Source organism: Homarus americanus, unplaced genomic scaffold (genome assembly GCF_018991925.1).
Source record: "Homarus americanus isolate GMGI-L3 unplaced genomic scaffold, GMGI_Hamer_2.0 scaffold41027, whole genome shotgun sequence".
In the NCBI taxonomy this organism is placed as follows: domain Eukaryota; kingdom Metazoa; phylum Arthropoda; class Malacostraca; order Decapoda; family Nephropidae; genus Homarus; species Homarus americanus.
Genome location: NW_024745073.1, coordinates 9370130 through 9388355, shown reverse-complemented (window position 1 = coordinate 9388355; position 18226 = coordinate 9370130). Strand labels below are relative to the sequence as shown.

At 47.0% G+C, this 18226-nt stretch overlaps 1 protein-coding gene across 6 annotated transcripts in view; it reads right to left on the bottom strand.

Moving 5' to 3' along the window:
* Window positions 1–9614, bottom strand: part of LOC121878323 (voltage-dependent T-type calcium channel subunit alpha-1G-like) — a 170252-nt gene extending 160638 nt beyond the window's left edge. For 5 of the 6 annotated variants that reach the window (XM_042384448.1, XM_042384447.1, XM_042384449.1 and 2 more), the window contains exon 1: window positions 8677–8781. In XM_042384448.1, the coding sequence (XP_042240382.1) occupies window positions 8677–8759 (83 nt within the window). In that variant the 5' untranslated portion in view covers window positions 8760–8781. Of the gene's footprint in view, window positions 1–8676; window positions 8808–9507 lie in introns of those variants that run through there. The other variant, XM_042384452.1, reaches the window with a different exon arrangement.
* Between the last annotated feature and the right edge of the window lie 8612 nt (window positions 9615–18226).

Genomic DNA, 18226 nt, shown 5'->3' with positions numbered 1-18226 from the left:
AGAGCTGGTATCCCTCGTGCTGCCACCAGGCTCTGACGGCCTGCCGTTCATTCTCCTGGATAAGAACTGGTGATGTAGGCCTATAGGTGGGGGAAGTGCTGAGGCGGATCATCGGAAAATGCATAATGGAGGTGGTAAAGGACGATGTCAGGCAGCAGCAGGAGCCTGCAAGTAGGGCGCGGGGCTACCAAGCTGAGGGGTAGCTGCTATTCACGCAATGAGAACCAGATATTTGAGCAGCGTGATTGTGGGAGGCCGTTCTCTGGTGGATGCTTAAAATGCATTCAACACATACTTAACCCCAAGGCCGCACTGCAACAATATCAAGATTGGTGCTCCTAAGTGCAGTAATGTATGTTGAAAATTTATAGGGAATTAATACTTGCATTCCTATATAGTAAACAACAAGGAAGCTAAGAGGTGCTACCATCATACAGTCAACCGAGGGAACAACGTAGGGGGACCCTGTTGCAAATGGCAATGGCGCAATAGGCTTTATCCGTGCCCAACACACCATGTACCCTGAAACAACCGGAGGTCAAGCAAAGTGGCGCATGCTGATGACCTTTTGCGCAGTGGTGCGGAGGACACAAAAAGTGGTGACCTGGTAACATCACGAGGTTCACAACAGAGTACCACTCAAACGCCACAGCAAGTTCTCATCGTGAAGCCAGAACATGGTGAACGCATGGAGTAAAAGCCTGGGTGAAGTGGGGTCAAAATAACAGTGTGAAGGCTAAAGACAATTTAGGCGCAGTAATCGGCAATAACGGACGCAAGACGAGTACGTAACGGGTAAAGGTGAATGAGTAAGAAACCCAAGCTTGCCTGAGACAGCAACACAAGCGTATTTTTGCGGTATTTACCCCATGGAGCCGGGCATCGCCGGAATTACCTGATGCACTATCTCTCGACACGGACCCTCCTCCACCCTCTGGAAGAAGCTATCAACGTCACATTTGGCTCATAAAAATGGATCTCTGTTTCTACCCCAGCAGAAAGAGATCACTCTTGCACTACCACGAGACTGGGAAGTATGGGGATTTGACTACCCAGAAGAGATTGCTGCCACGAACATCAAAAACCTGTGTTAAGTTTCACATGGCAGTTCTCATGACTACACAATAGCTTCAGAATGCAACAGGGGAGGGGATACCAGTAAGTAAATAAGATTCGAAGGCCTTATTACAGACAGAATGACAGCATGCTGGGTGATAAGTTGCAGCAAATTGCTAAGCAAGTATCAGAGAATGATAAAAAGTATATAGTGCAGGGAGTGGGCGTGCCTGGAATTGGCAATTACGTTACCGATAAGGGCAATGGTTTCAGTCTCAATAAACAAGAATTTACAGATGCCATTGCTCTAAGGCACGGTAGGCCAGCAGAAGGTTTGCCATCTCAATGTGTGTGTGGCTCTACCTATGACGTCGATCACGCCATGGTGTAAGATAAAGGGGCCTATATGCATGAGGCATGACGAAGTAAGGGATCTCACAGCAAATATGTTGGAAGGAAATTGTCGTGATGTCAGGTAGAACAGACCTCCTTCCATTGGAAGGTGAGGGTTTTTCTGCAACTTAGACCAAAAATATCAAACGAAGCCTTGCATGACATCAGTAAAGCTGAGGATTCTGGACGCCGGGACAGCGAGCCTTTTCAACATCAGGATGGTTCTATGTACACATGTTTATGGGCCTTGCTTCGACAAGCGTACACAGGAAGAATGAGAACGCCAAGAGGGCGTTATATGGGAGAGAATTTAAATGTTGATCAAGGCAGCGATTTCCTAGTGTTCAAGCAACCCCTTGGTGGATGGGACCAAGTGCAAGATGTTTTGGCTGCCAGACTCGCGGAGTGTGATCACTTGAACAGAAGCAGCAGCTCAGAAGAGGTGCTACAGCCTGTATGAGATGTCGACTGTCTCTTGGTTTGCTTTTGTTTGCCTTAGGGGAATGAGAAAGCAGCTCAAAGCGATAACAGCTGTAAGATATTGGACTATGAGGTTAAGAAATACTGAATGCTGCATAGATTTGCGGTTTCACCACTCAACACAGGTAAGATAGTTACTTCATGTATTAGGATATTTAATATTAAGGTAAAATGGCGGCGAAGGTATGGCTATTGGGGGAGGCTGAGGCCACTATATAATAAATAAACAAATAAATAAAAACAAAAAAAAATAAAAAGCCAATAACAGTAGAATAGCAGTAGTGGTGGCATTGGTAATGGCACAGTAGTAGTAGTAGTGGTGGTGGTGGTGGTGGTAGTGATTGGCAATAGTAGTAGTGGTGGTGGTGGCAGCATTGGCAATAGCAGTAGTGGTGGTGGTGGTGGTGGCGGCAGCATTGGCAACAGTAGCAGCAGCGGTGGCAGGTGGCAGCATTGGCACAGCAGCAGTAGCGGCAGTGGTGGCAGCACCGGTAACTGCGGCAGGCTGGCAATACTATATAATAAATAAATAAATAAATAAAAACAAAAAATAAAAAAAAGTATTGGCAACAGTAGAAGTAGTAGTAGTGGTGGCGGTAGTATTGGTAATAGTAGTAGTGGTGGTGGCGGTGGTGGTGGTGGTAGTACAACAGTAGTAGTGGTGGTGGTGTAGTATTGGTAATAGTAGTAGTGGTGGTGGGTGGTGGTGGCGGGTAGTATTGGTAATAGTAGTAGCAGTGTGGTGGTGGTGGTAGTATTGGCATAGTAGTAGTAGTGGTAGTGGTGGTAGTACTGGTAATTGTGGGTAGTAGTAGCAGAACTGGTGGTAATGATGGTGGTGGTGGTGGTGGTAGTAGTGGTGGTGGCAGTAATGATGGTAGTAGTAGTGGTGGCGGTAGTATTGGTAATAGTAGTAGTAGTGGTGGCGGTAGTATTGGCAATAGTAGTAGTGGTGGTGGTGGTGGTGGTAGTATTGGTAATAGTAGTAGTAGTGGTGGTAGTGGTGGTAGTACTGGTAATCGTGGTAGTAGCAGAACTGGTGGTAATGATGGTGGTGGTGGTGGTGGTAGTAGTGGTGGTGGTAGTACGATGGTAGTAGTAGTGGTGGTGGTAGTATTGGTAATGGTGTTGATGGTAATGCTGGTGGTAGTGGTGGTGGTGGTAGTATTGTTAATAGTAGTAGTAGTGGTGGTGGTGGTGGTGGTAGTATTGGTAATTGTGGGAGTGGTAGTAGTAGAACTGGTGGTACGGATGGCGGCGGTGGTGGTAGAATTGGCACAGTAGTAGTGGTGGTAGGTGCGGCATTGGTAATCAGGGAGTAGTAGTAGTAGTAGTAGAACTGGTGGTAATGATGGTGGTGGTGGGTGGTGCAGAATTGGTAATAGTAGTAGTGGTGGTGGTGGTGGGTAGTATTGGTACAGTAGCAGTAGTGGTAGTGGTGGTGGTGGTAGTATTGGCACTGTGGAGTAGTAGCAGAACTGGTGGTAAATGATGGTGGTGGTGGTAGAACTGGTAATAGTAGTAGTGGTGGTGGTGGTGGTGGTAGTATTGGTAATGGTAATAGTAGTGGTAGTGGTGGTAGTACTGGTAATTGTGGTAGTAGTAGTAGTAGAACTGGTGGTAATGATGGTGGTGGTGGTGGTAGTAGTGGTGGTGGTAGTAGTAATGATGGTAGTAGTAGTGGTGGTGGTAGTATTGGTAATGGTGTTGATGGTAATGCTGGTGGTAGTGGTGGTGGTGGTAGTGGTTAATAGTAGTAGTAGTGGTAGTGGTGGTGGTGGTAGTATTGGTATTGTGGGAGTAGTAGTAGTAGCAGAACTGGTGGCAATGATGGTGGTGGTGGTGGCAGAACTGGCAATAGTAGTAGTGGTGGTGGTGGTGGTGGTAGCATTGGTAATGGTAATAGTAGGTAGTGGTAAAATGCACGGTGGTAGTAGTAGCAGTAGAACCAGGTAATGATGGTGGTGGTGGTGGTAGTAGTGTGCTGGTAGCAATGATGGGCAGCAGTGGTGGTAGCATTGGTACGGTGTGATGGTACGCTGGTAGTGGTGGCGGGTGGTAGTGGTGGTAATGATGATGGTGATGGTAGTAGTGACTTGCAGTAGTGTTGGTAACGGTGGTAGTATTGATACTAGTGGCAGCAGCAATAGTGTTGGCGCTAGTGTTGGCAATGGTAGTGCAGCAGTGGTGGTAGCGTTGGTAATGGTAGCAGCAGTGGTGGTAGTGCTGGTATGGTAGCAGCAGTGGTGGTAGCGTTGGTAATGGTAGTAGCAGTGGTGGTAGCGTTGGTAATGGTAGCAGCAGTGGTGGTAGTGCTGGTAATGGTAGCAGTGCGGTGCGCTGCTGGCAATGGTAGCAGCAGTGTTGGTAGTGTTGGCAACATAAGTAGGGGTGGTGGCAGTGTTGGCAATGGTAGCAGCAGTGGTGGTAGTGTTGGTAATGGCAGTAGCAGTGGTGGTAGTGTTGGCAACATAAGCAGGGGTGGTGGTTGTGCTGGCAACAGTAGCAGTGGTGGTTATGTTGGCAACATAAGCAGGGTGGTAGTGTTGGCAATGGTAGCAGCAGTGGTAGGTGTTGGTAATGGTAGTAGCAGTGGTGGTAGTGTTGGCAACACGCAGGGGTGGTGGGTAGCGCTGGTAACGGTAGCAGTGGTGGTAGTGTTGGTACGGTAGTGAAAGCATGGTGGTAGTGTTGGCAACATAAGTAGGGGTGGTGGTGTGCTGGTAATGGCAGTAGCAGTGGTGGTAGTGCTGGCAATGGTAGCAGTGGTGGTAGTGTTGGTAATGGTAGCATGAGTGGTGGTAGTGCTGGTAATGGCAGTAGCGGTGTTGGTAATGCTGGTAATGGCTCAACGGAGGTGGTAGTGTTGGTAATGGTGGCAGCAATGGTGGTAGTGTTGGTAATGGTGGCAGCAGTGGTGGTAATGTTGGCAATTTATTCCAAACGGAGGTAGTGTTGGCAATGGTGGTAGCAATGGTAGTGCTGGTAATGGTGGCATCAGTGGTAGTGTTGGCAATGGTGGAAGTGGTGGTAGTGTTGGTAATGGTGGTAGTGTTGGTAATGTGGTAGCAGTGGTGGTAGTTGGTAATGCGTGGTGGGGTTGGTAATTGGTGGCAGCAGTGGTAGTGTTGGTACGGTAGCAGTGGTAGTGTTGGTAATGGTGGCAGCAGTGGTGGTAGTGTTGGTAATGGTGGTAGCAGTTGTGGTAGTGTTGGTAATGGTGGCAGCAGTGGTGGTAGTGCTGGTAACGGTGAGCAGTGGTGGTGGTAGTGTTATAATGGTAGTAGCAGTGGTGGTAGTGTTGGTAATGGTGGTAGCAGTGGTGGTAGTGTTGGCAATGGCAGCAGTGGTGGTGGTAGTGTTGGCATGGTGTTAGCAATGGTGGCAGTGTTGGTATGGTGGCAGCAGTGGTGGTAGTGTTGGTATGGTGGTAGCAGTGGTGGTAGTGTTGGTAATTTGGTGCAATAGGCTTCGGGAGAGACTGCACTAAATAAGACCTGTCACCTATTAGTGGCACCTCAATTCCACCTCAGTTTAGGGGTTTAATTTTTATTAGGTTGAGCAGCCAGGGGTGAAGGGGTGGTGGAGGTAAGGGTGAGGAATTTAGGGGGTGAGGGATGGGGTGTGAGGGGGGGAGGGGTGAGGGATGGGGTGGGGAGGGGGGAGGGTGGAGGGATGGGGGTGGGGAGGGGAAGGGGTGAGGGATGGGGTGGGGAGGGGGTAAGGGTGAGGGATGGGGTGGGAGGGGGGGAGGTGAGGATGGGGTGGGAGGGGAGGGTGAGGGATGGGGTGGGAGGGAGGAAGGGGTGAGGGATGGGGTGGGGAGGGGGGGAGGGGTGAGGGATGGGGTGGGAGGGGGAGGGGTGAGGATGGGTGGGAGGGGGGGAAGGGTAGGAGCGAGGTTTTAGGTGAGGAAATGTGAAAGAGAAAAGTATAACACACACACACACACACACACACACACACACACACACAGTTGCTCACCGGCGTTTCGTTAACTATTCGTTAGGTGACTGTTATGCTGCTTTGGTCTACTTATCAGTCCATGCGGAAACATGGCCAGTCCAACGGTGAAGTGTTCATGGATAATGGTAGTCTCGATGCTTCTACAGCTGGTGTCAGTAAGAATACTGGCATTTTTAGTCTTCCCAGCAAACTCGGAGGATGGAACGCATGCTGTTGGTGAAAGTTTAAAAGTGCCTTGAGGTGCCTCCCTGTATGTGACCCATGTCTCACTGCCATATAGCATGGTGGGGAGGACCACTGCTCGATATGTGCACCTTTGTAGATAATTTCAGCTCCCTACAGCTGAAGACACGGCTTCGAGTTCGCCAAAGGCTTGAGATGCTCATCTGATCTGATGCTGAATTCCTTCATTGATGTCTGTGATGTTGGACAGGTGGAGCCGAGATACCGAAAGTGGGTAACATTAGAGGGTAGTACCATTAAGCTGGTTGGATGGTGGTGTGGCTGAACCAGCAGGCTGAAAGGGAACCTGAGTTTTACGCACATTCACCCTCAAAGCCGAAGTGTGCATACGCATCTGCATAGGTGTTCAGGATCTCTTGTAGGTCGCATTCAGTGTGAGCTACAAGGGTGAGGTCGTCTGCATACCGAAGTTCAGTAATGGAAGCTGCCGACACCTTGTTCGTGCCTGGAGTCATCTTTATATTGAAAAAGACCCTTCAACCGGTACTGATGTCCACCCTGCCGGGGGAGATTGGCGCTGGCACGAGTAAGGAAGGCAGCCAAGAAAAATGGAAAAGAGAGTTGTGCCAGCACACCCCTGTTTAACTCCTGCTTTGGATGGGGAAGAACTCAGGCTGGGTGCCATTGTGCAGGACACCGCCGTTCGGCTTCAGGAATTGCCTCGCTATGGTGATGAATTTGGTGGCCAAATTTTTTTGTTTCACATGCTTTAGTTTTACACCAGCCGCTTTAAGATTGGAGAAGTTCCTGCTGAGCAGCCGCTTTCTTGCGGAAGGTATCAGCCGGTCTGAGACTGAGGTTGTTCCACCAGTCAGTTAGCACAGCACGTTTATCATCGACGAGTACATTGATTGCCGGGTCATTTTCATCAAACCAGTCCTGGTGTATTCTTTCGATCTGGCCGAGATTCTTCTGCAGGTTTTTGCCGCGACAGAGTCGAGAATAACCCATTCGGCACTGGGATTTGGGGTTGTTTGTTGTCGGGTTGTTTATCAGTCCACGTTCGAGCTGTCTCTGAAAGCATAATGCTACCGCTAGATCCTCCAGACGCTTAGTGTTAAGACCTTTCCGGACGATTGCCGCTTCACCATTTTGAGGCGACATGAAGTGAGGGCCTACGCCGACGAGCCGATGATCAGTGTCACACACACACACACACACACAACTCTCATTGTACACAAGATCCCCCCCACCCTTCCTCCTCTAATGGCTATGTCATTTAGTCACCGAGTTTTATCTGGGTAGGAATTCATGGTGTGCAGGTTGTTACGTCACGTAGCAGGCAGGTGAAAGGCAGGCAGGCAGACAGGCAGGTCGGGCGTCAATAGTGTGTAGCGGTTCACATACAGTTTATAGTCGCGCCCCTCATTTATCTCTACACTGCCCAGTTATTTGTTGACACTATCTTCAAATCAATAGGTGTAAATGTTCTTTAATTAACCGGTATGAATAAAATGTAAATGAAAAAGCTAACCTGGATGTAAATAGTGTCCACCACATTACTCCACGACTATAGAGGCAGCATCAGGTAAAACCATCACACGGTGGTACAATTTGCTGAGTATGCTCTGATAATGACACATCCACCCCTAACACGACCCGCCGTCCTTATCCTTTGTTCACATTCAGTACTAATTTACTCCTTCTGGACTGCCACAAGAATAGTGTCATCATCTGCTGTAATGCTTTCAGTTAAACTTGCTTCCGTTTCTCTTATTATTACCCACAGCCTGACAATACTGAAGACCTGCATGGGCATTACACAGTATATTATCTTATCGTGATCCTCCTTTCAGAGCACATCCCCCCCTCCTCGTATACAAAGGGCCAATATTCAACCATTCCTCGCTCCATTCCCCACACACACACGTTGTTTTCCTATCTATTCCATCATACGATTTTCCAATCCACAAACAAATTGATTCTTCCTCGGACAAATACTTTTACACACACACACACACACACACACACACACACACACACACACACACACACACACACACACACACACACACACACACACACTAAAGAGCTACACTAAAGATGAAATACCAAAAAAAATATTCAATCTCTGTCTTTTATTCTTAAGCCACACGTAACTCAGCAAGTTGGGAAATATTAATATCGTAAATTCCTATACAAAATATACGAACAAGTAATACTATACGCGCTGTTATTAAACTCTTATTTGTGTGGCGCTGTAGGAAATATATTCAGAATTTTGTATTTGGACAATCTACATACATGGGGTTGCTGGTGGAGCCTTGAATATTTACGGCTGTCACCACGTCGGCTATTATGTTGGTTGGCCGACCCAACCCCTACGCTGGCTCTGTTATCTGTGGCGTAACTTAGCCTGGAGAGAGAGAGAGAGAGAGAGAGAGAGAGAGAGAGAGAGAGAGAGAGAGCAATCAACAGTAGTGTCTGTCGTTCCTTCGCCTGACCTGCCTGGCGGCGTTCTTCACGACACGAGCAAGACAGACAGAATCCTTTATACATAATAAGAGATAAAATAAACACAGATAGACAAAAACTCACCCGGCGACGACGATGAAGAGGTCGAGTCTGTTCCAGGAGTCTGCCATATAGGCGCCCTTGCCCGACCATTCCATGGCCACCATCTGATCACCATCTCCACCGCGAAGAAGGAAGATGGCGTCGTCGAACATCTGTAGTAGCGGTGGGGAGAACAGAGGTGGTAAGTCTCACCACAACACACACACACACACACACACACACACACACACACAACAGATGGTCGGCCACCTACACTTACAGTACAAACTTTCCACTAAAAACCTCAAATTTCAGCTTTTGTTTCTATATTAAAGTCATAACAATCGATTAATTTAAGGCAGGTCAAAGTAAGATACACCATTAAGTACTTTGGTTGTTACCGAGTTACACCATTAACTATTGTACTGTTGTTTTTAGGATATATGACCACTATTCAGCAAGGCGAGCTACCATCACCCACTCACCGCACAGATAACTATAACGAGGCCATTATCTCATCTCGTAACCTCTGTTGACCCAGATCACCTCAAACCTTGGTCATACTCAGATTACAAATGACCCTTACTATCATGTCCAAACTTCACTCTATCACTTTAATTCTATACTTTTGTTGTTATTGCTGGTACTTTCATTTGATATAAACTTAAGATATGTTTTTCCCCGGTAAGGTTTCATCATTAATTCCGTTGAAGAAATAATACTGAACTCGCTTGAGGTGTGACGTCACCAAAGGCACACTTGGACATCATTAAACAACGAGCCCTATACTTAATTTAATATGGGGTGGCACGTACCCAGCAAGGGCTGGACAGTACCACCCACCAGTACCCAATATGACCGGACAGTACCCACCTGGAGTATCTTGCAGCGGTTGGTGTCACAGATCTCGTCGACACAGGGCCGGTACATGCCCAGCGTCACACAGTTGAGAAGGATGACAAACATACTCAAACGCTCGAACCAAGTGATCAGGTAGTTAAGGAAAATACAATAATAACAACACGTCATCCATACACACACCTGACTATGGTGACAAAACACGTAAATAAGTCACACGTGATATGAAAGAACACGTGTTATAATGAATGATATATGCAGCAACAGACATATTTGGACATCTATAGTCGTAGATAATAATTATTAGTATACATATATGAACCTGTGGTGAAATATGCACCTGAGAACATTTTGCAGTGCTCATATATTTAGTTTGAGGGTAAACGATTGTAAAGTGATTGTACAGTAACACTTTAGGTGTAAAACATAATAAAAACTACAGTAATAACCACAATAACCATAATAACGATAATAACCACAATAATAACCATAAAACCACAATAATAAATACCAACACAAATAATATTAATAATAAGACGAATAAGAACACCATTAACAATAACACAGTGTCCTGCCATACACAAAGGCGGTCTCTCTTCCCGCCTACCTTTACAAGCAAACACAAAGACATTTTTACAAGCGTCCTCCGTGATGGACAAAAGCTGCTCTCCTATACTGCCATCATCGTTAATTCTACAATCTCCGCCACAAACACACCCCATTTTAACACACGTTGGCGAATAAAACAATTTGGTGCCAAAAATGTCTGAGTCTTCTTATTGTATTGGTAAAAAGAAACAATATGACAGGACGATTAGGTATACCCGTACAGCTATTTCAACTGATGATTATATACCTTAACTATACCTGGGGAAGGGTAGAATTAGGTAGGGGTAGGAGTGTAGGTAAGTTTGCTTTAGGTTAGGGTAGGTAGGTTGCTTTGGTTAGGTAGGTAGGGGTAGGTTTGCTTTGGGTTAGGTAGGTTTGCTTTGGTTAGGGTAGGGTATTTGCTTTGGTTAGGGTAAGGTAGGTTTGCATTGGTTAGGTAGGTTTGCTTGGTTAGGTGTAGGGAGGAGAGGTAGGTTTGCTTTGGTTAGGTAGAATGTTTGCTTTGGTTAGAGGAGGTTTTGTTTAATAGGGTAATTGGGCTTTGGTTAGGGTAGGAGGTTTGTTTTATTAGGAGGATGCTTTGGTTAGGGTAGGGAGTTTGCTTTGGTTAGGGGTAGGCAAGTTTACTTGGTTAGAGGTGAGGTTTGCTTTGGTTAGGTAGGATAAGTTTGCTTTGGTTAGGGTGGGAGGGTAGGTTTGCTTTGGTTAGGGTAGGGTAGGTTTGCTGGGTAGGGTAGGTACTTTGCTAGGGTTAGGTAGGGGAGGTTTGCTTTGGTTAGGAGTAGGGTAAATTGCTTGGCAGGTAGGGGTAGGTGGTTTGCTTTGGTTAGGTAGGTTTGCTTTGGTTAGGTAGGGCAGGTTTGCTTGGTTAGGTAAGGTAAGTTTGCTTTGTTAGGGTAGGTAGGTTTGCTTTGGTTAGGAGTAGGGTAGGTTTGCTTGGTTAGGGTAGGTTTGCTTTGGTTAGGGTAAGTTTGCTTTGGTTAGGTAGTGGAGGTTTGCTTTGGTTAGTAGGGTAGGTTTGCTTTGGTTAGGGTAATTTGCTGGTTAGGTAGATTTGCTTGCTTTAGGGTAGGGGCATGCTTTGGTTAGAGGGATGCTTAGGTAGGGCAAGCTTAGGGAGGGTTTGCTTTGGTTAGGGTAAGGTAGGTTTACTGCATTTGTTGTAGTAGGAGGGGAGTTTGCTTTGGTTAGGGTAGGTAGGTTTGCTTTGGTTAGGGTAGGTTTGCTTTATAGGTAGGGTAAGTTTGCTTGGTTAGGGTGGGTAGGTTTGCATTGGTTAGTAGGTTTGCTTGGGTTAGGAGGCAGGGTAGGCAGGGCAGTTTGCTTTGGTTAGGGTAGGGTAAGCTTGCTTTGGTTAGGGTATAGGTTTGCTTTGGTTAGGTAGGTTTGCTTTGCTAGTAGGGGAGGTTTGCTTTGGTTAGTAGAGCAGGTTTGTTTGGGTTAGGGTGGGTTTGCTTGGTTGGGGTAGGCTGGCTCTGCTGAATAGGCTGGCAAGTTTGTTTAATAGGCAGGTAGGTCTGCTTTAGTAAGGGTAGGGAAGCATGGTTTTGGTTAGGGGTAGGGTAGGTTTGCTTTGGTTAGGGGAAGTGGGTTTGCTTTGGGTAGGTATTTGATTGGTTAGGGCAGGGCAGGGTGGGTTTGCTGGTTAGGTAGGTAAGTTTGCTTTGGTCAGGTAAAGGTGGGTTTGCTTTGGTTAGGGTAGGTTTGCTTTGGTTAGGCAGGCAGTTTGCTTTGGTTGGGGTAGGGTAAGTTTGCTTGGTTAGGTAGGTAGGTTTGCTTTGCAGGTAGGGGTAGGTTTGCTTGGTTAGGCAGGTTTGCTTGGTTAGGGTAGGGGCAAGTTTGCTTTGCTTGTGTAGGGTAGGTCTGTCAGTTAGTAGGCAGGTTTGATTGGTTAGGCAGGTTTGCTTTCAAGGTAGGGTAGGTTTGCTTAGGTTAGGTAGGTAAGTTTGCTTTGGTTAGGCAGGGTATTCTGGTTTCTATAGGTAGGCAAGCCTGAGGTTAGGCAGGTTTGCTTAATAGTGCAGGGCAAGTTTGCTTTGGAAGCTAGGGGCACAAGTAGGTTTGCATTGGTTAGGGTATATTGCTTGGTTAGGCAGGGTAAGAGAGTATTTGCTTTGGTTAGGAAGGGGTAAGCTCTGTTTTGGTTAGGGTAGGGGTAGGTCTGCTTTGGTTGCTGCAGGGTAGGTTTGCTTGGTGGGGTAGGAGTAGGTTTTCGGTTAGGGCAGGTAAGTTTGCTTTGGTTAGGGTAGGAGCAGGTTTGCTTTGGTTAGGGTAAGGGTAGGTTTGCTTTGGTTAGGTAGGGTAAGTTTGCTTTAGTTAGGGTAGGGTAAGCTTGCTTTGGTTAGGTGGTGGGTGGTTTGCTTTGGTTAGGGTAGGGGTAGGTTTGCTTGGTTAGGGTAGGGTAGGTTTTGTTGGTTAGGGTAGGGCAGGCTCTATTAGTTAGGTAGGAGTAGGTTTGCATTAGTTAGGGTAGGGTGGGTTTGCATTAGTTAGGTGTAGGGTAGGTTTGGTATTGAAGAGGGTAGGTTACCGCTTGGTTGTTCAATCATCAGGTGAAATAAGCTGATGGTTAATCGTCATGTGATCCGAACGAGATCAACATAGAGCAACAACATGATAGAGCCAGGCACTAGTAAACATTAACTTTAGAGCCAGAGCCAGAGCAAAGAGCCAACGCAGATAAAGTTTAAAGCTTGCAGGTATCTGGAGCCCACATTAAGGTGCTCTCAACACAACAGAAGTCTTCATACCTCCCCGGCACCGACTCTTATCGTTACCCGAAGAAAATAATAACACTAAAGCGCCCCACTGTGTAAAATTCTTCCATTCTCATTGGCTGGCAGGGACCAATGAGCGCGCGCCATCTCCAGCCCGCCAAAGTATATACAACTGGAAGCGACGCCCGCTGCACTTCATGACTCGCTGCTGGAAGTCCCTGAGCGACTTTTATGCTGCTTACAGTTTTCAAGAGTTAGAGTTTATACAGCTTTCATTAAATTCTTGGCACTAAATATGCCACGGCAGAAGTAAGGCTCTTGCGGGTGCGTAAGGGGATGTAATGAATACAATAATAACTTGGGATATTTTCCTTTCACGGTTTTTATTATAATTTATGTAAACTAGGAGACAAAAAGGATTTAATTGCTTGAAATTTATTCAGCATAAGACAAGGACCCCAGGGCGCCAAAGGTGAATTCTGGCAAAGAGAAAAAAGCTGATCAATGAGAAACTTTCTGCTGGATTCTCGAATGTCCGTATGGTCGAGTCTCGGTGCTATTTTGACGCCATCTTGGTCATCATCTTTGTTTGAAGTTAATCATGAGAGAGGACGGGTGGACGGGGGGTAGGAGGGAGGGCAGGGGGCAGGAGGGGAGAGGGGAGAGGGGAGGGCAGGGTAGGGAGGGGAGGGCAGGAGGGAGGGAGGGGTAGGGGGGAGGAGGGCAGGGGTAGGAGGGAGGGAGGGGTAGGGGAGGGGAGGGGCAGGGGTAGGGAGAAGAGGGCAGGGGGAGGGGAGGGCAGGGGTGGGGAGGGGAGGCAGGGGTAGGGAGGGAGGGGCAGGGGGGGAGGGAGGGGAGGGGTAGGGGAGGGGAGGGCAGGGGTGGGGAGGGGAGGGGGTGGGGAGGGGAGGGGAGGGTAGGGAGGGGAGGGGAGGTGGGGAGGGGGGAGGGGAGGGCAGGGGGGAGGGGAGGGGAGGGGAGGGAGGGGAGGGGCAGGGGGTAGGGAGGGAGGGGTGGGGGAGGGGAGGGGAGGGGTAGAGGGGGAGGGGCAGGGGGTAGGGAGGGGAGGGGTAGGGGGGGAGGGGAGGGGTAGGGGTGGGGAGGGGAGGGGAGGGGGAGGGGCAGGGGTAGGGAGGGGGAGGGGCAGGGGTAGAGGGGAGGGGCAGGGGTAGGAGGGAGGGCAGGGCAGGGAGGGGAGGGCAGGGGTAGGAGGGGAGGGCAGGGGTAGGGAGGGGAGGGGTAGGGGTAGGGAGGGGAGGGAGGGGTAGGGAGGGGGGAGGCAGGGTAGGAGGGGAGGGGCAGGGGTAGGAGGGGAGGGGAGGGGTAGGAGGGGAGGCAGGGTAGGAGGGGAGGGCAGGTGTGGAGGGAGGACAGGGGTGGGAGGGAGGGGAGGGGCAGGGGTAGGAGGGGAGGGCAGGGGTAGGAGGGAGGGCAGGGGGTAGGAGGGGAGGGGCAGGGGTAGGAGGGGGCAGGGGTAGGGAGAGGAGGCAGGGGTAGGGAGGAGACAGGGGCAGGGGGAGGGGGGAGGGGTGGGGGAGGGAGGGGAGGGAGGGGCAGGGGAGGGGAGGGCAGGGGTAGGAGGGGAGGGCAGGGGAGGAGGAGGGAGGGCAGAGGGAGGGAGGGCAGGAGGGGTAGGTAGGGAGGGCAGGGTAGGGAGAGGGCGCGTTGAAGGTGGGGAATTGGTTTTACCTGCATTACCAATAATTTCTCTCTCAATTATCATTACTATTCTCACTGTTCATATAAATTACAATCCTCATTATTTTTATTACAATTAACTCAATTATCGTCACTATCTCGTGACGTGTACAAACTTCCAAACAAGAATAGCAGCAAATCTACCAAACTACACCTCCATCTCACAACACAACTCTGCCGCTTCTAAACACTAAACAACAACAACAACACATGCTCGTATGCCGTGTCACTAAACCCGAAAGTTTAACTCTAAATGAAATAGTACTAACGGGATGGTGTGGCGGCAAATGAACTAATTTAAATAAAAATTAATTTATAATAATGGATCTAGTTATTTTACCGCCACATCACCCAACTGTACAGGTGCCCCAGACTATTTTATTAAAAACTCGGTTGAAACACACACCCCACAAAAAACAAACCAAACATTTGTTCTTTCCGGCAACTTTCCCGTACAGGACAAAATAAATATTGTTCCACTGTATCAATTCAAAGGAAACAAGAAAAAAATGATATGTTTGGTTATCAAATCTTTTCAGAGGGAAAATTTTAAGTGCATAATGTAATGCGGGAGGAAAAAGCTAGGTTTTGAGAGATAAATTAGTTTATTTCTAGCAGCATGGACCATAAAGTCAGAGACCTCACTTATATTACTATTAATTGTAGCTGCAGTGTGTGTAGAGAAAAAAAAAAAAAAGAGAGAGAGAGAGAGAGAGTGAAGGACGGGAGGGATGGTGAGGGGAGGGTTAGAGGTAAGAGGATAGGAGGGAGAGAGATGGATACGAGGAATGAGAGGGTCGCAGGATATAAGAACAAAGAATGGAGAAACTGCAGCGGGCCTATTGGCCCATTCTGGGCAGTCCTGTTTACACCCAACCACTATCACTATATATCCATCCAACCTATGTTTGAAGCTACCCAGCGTATTCAAGTTAATGATGATATTTGGTAACTTGTTCCAGTCGTCCACTACTCATTTCCAAACCAATGTTTACCTATTTCGCGCCCTAAATCTGAATTTGTCTAATTTAAAACCATTGTTACGAGTTCGTTCCTGGTTGAATAGTTTGAGTACCTTTGTAATGTCCCCTTGTTTAGCCCTGACTTCCATTATATACACCTCTATCAGGTCGCCCTCGCTCTACGCCCCTGAGGAGTGCAATTTAAGATGCTTTAACCTGTCTCTGTACTCACGGTTCCTAATGCCCGATTAGTCTTGTCATTCTCTGAATTCTTTCCATGATTCTATATCCATTCTGTAATACGGTGACCAGAATTGAACTACGTAATCCAAGTGAGGTCTCACAAGCGCAAAATATAGTTTTAGGATGATCTGCTAGTCTTGCAACTAACACCTTTGTATGAACCCAAGTACTTTATTAGCCTTGTTACGAGCAAATACACATTGTTGATTGGCTTAAGATTCCTACTTATCATTACTCCTAAATCTTCGCGGTCGGATTTCAATATCATTAATCATCTGGTATCTGGTTTCCTGTTTACATCTCCTATACTGAGTAATTTACATTTGTCCACGTTGAATTTCATCTGCCATTTTTCAGACCCATTCGAAAAATTTGTTTAGAATTTCCTGTAGTTTTGCGGAGTCCTCGTCAGATTTAATTCACGTCCTATTTTAGTGTCATCAGTAAATTTACATATGTTGCTGTCTACGCCGATATCTATGTCGTTTATGTATATAATAAATAATAATGGTCAGTACTGAGCCTTACGGAACTCCACTAGTGACGTTGCTCCAATCGGATTTAGTGCCGTTAGTGCTCACTCGCTGTTTTCCTGTCCTGTAACCACGCCCTAATCCATTTTAGAATATCTCCTTTAATGCCACTTTTCTTAATAGTCTTTCGTGGGGACTTTGTCGAAGAAGCTGTTAAAGTCGAGATATACCACATCATAATTGTGCCCTTGTCCACCGATTCGAAAACAGATGAAAAAGAATGTTAGAAGTTAAGATGGTATGGGGTTGAGGAGGGAGGGTGGGGAGTTAAGAAGAGGTGTGGTGAAAGGGGTTGTGAGGCTTGTTGGGGGAGGAGAGGGGTTGATAGGGAGGTTGGTGGGAGTAGGGAGAGAGGTACGAGGGTTAGGTGGGTGGAATGAATTGTGGTCTTGCTGGGGGAGAGGGTTGATAGGAGGGTTGCTGGGGGTGGGAGGAGGTACTGGGAGTGATAGAGTCAATATCGTTAATGGACAGTCATGAATGAGGGCAGAAAGCTCATTACTTATACCACACACGCGCACACACACACACACACACACACACACACACACACACACACACACACACACACACACACACACACACACAGCTTTACCTGGGAATTAAATATGGAAACTCACCTTCAGTATAAATAATATACATTGAAATAATATACAGATATACAGTATATATCTATATTAAATGAGTTCTGAAAGACCCCGATAATTTAGTAAAATCTACGGTATTATAAATGTTCTATAATTATACATAAAATATACATAATAAAATATTGATAAAATTATATTATATTATATTCATTATTTCATATATAATCACGCATACGCTGCTGCTGCTAATTGAGGGCTTTTACCGGGTCATAGGCTCAAACAGGTCAAAATGTGTGCCACCGATCTGTCGCTATGAGAACACAGCTAACAGACTAAACTAAGCTATGTGAACACAGCTATCAGTCTTACCTAAGCTATAAGAACACAGCTATCAGTCTTACTAAGCTATAAGAACACATATCATTCTAACCTAAGCTATGTGAATACAGCTAACAGACTAAACTAAGCTATGTGAACACAGCTATCAGTCGCCTAAGCTATGTGAACACAGCTATCAGTCTAACCTAAGCTATGTGAACACAGCTAACAGACTAACCTAAGCTATGTGAACACAGCTAATAAACTAACCTAGCTATGTGAACACAGCTAATGAACTAACCTAACTATGAGAACACAGGTAACAGACCAACCAAGCTAAGAGAACACAGCTAACAGAATAAGCCTAGCTATGTGAACACAGCTATCAGTCTAACCTAAACTATAGCAGGCACAACTAACAGACTAACCTAAGCTGTGAACACAGCTATCAGTCTAACCTAAGCTATGTGAACACAGCTAACAGACTAACTAAGCTATGTGAAGACACAGCTAACAGACTACAACTTAAGCTATAAGAACACAGGTAACAGACAAAAGCTATGGCACAAACATTTCCCAGAGGCTCCACCTGACTTAGGTATCAGCACACAGCTGGTGGTTACAATGGTGCATGTGATAACCCTGAAGCACTACTGGTATGGTCACCCTTTTCTTAGTCAGGGGAAGTGGGGGAAGGGGAAAAGGGGAAAAGGGTAAGGGGCAAGGGAGATGAGGGGAAGGGGAGGGGAAGGATAAGGGATGGGGAAGAGAAGGTAAGGAGGAAAGGGGAAGGAGGGTAAGGGGGGTGAGGGGAGGGGGAAGGAAGGAGGGTAAAGGGGAGAGGGGAATGGGAGAGGGAAGGTAAGGGAGAAGGGGGATAAAGGTAAGAATCTTTGGGTATTAGATTCAACATTTTCAAAATACACAAGACAAGAACGTTAATTAATCGTGTCGTCATGGTCATTATTCTCCTTCACTTTTAAATTAAATACGCCTGGTTGGGTTACTCCGCTTGTTCTGACCCAATGTTCACTCTAAGACATTAAACTTACTAAACGGACAAATCT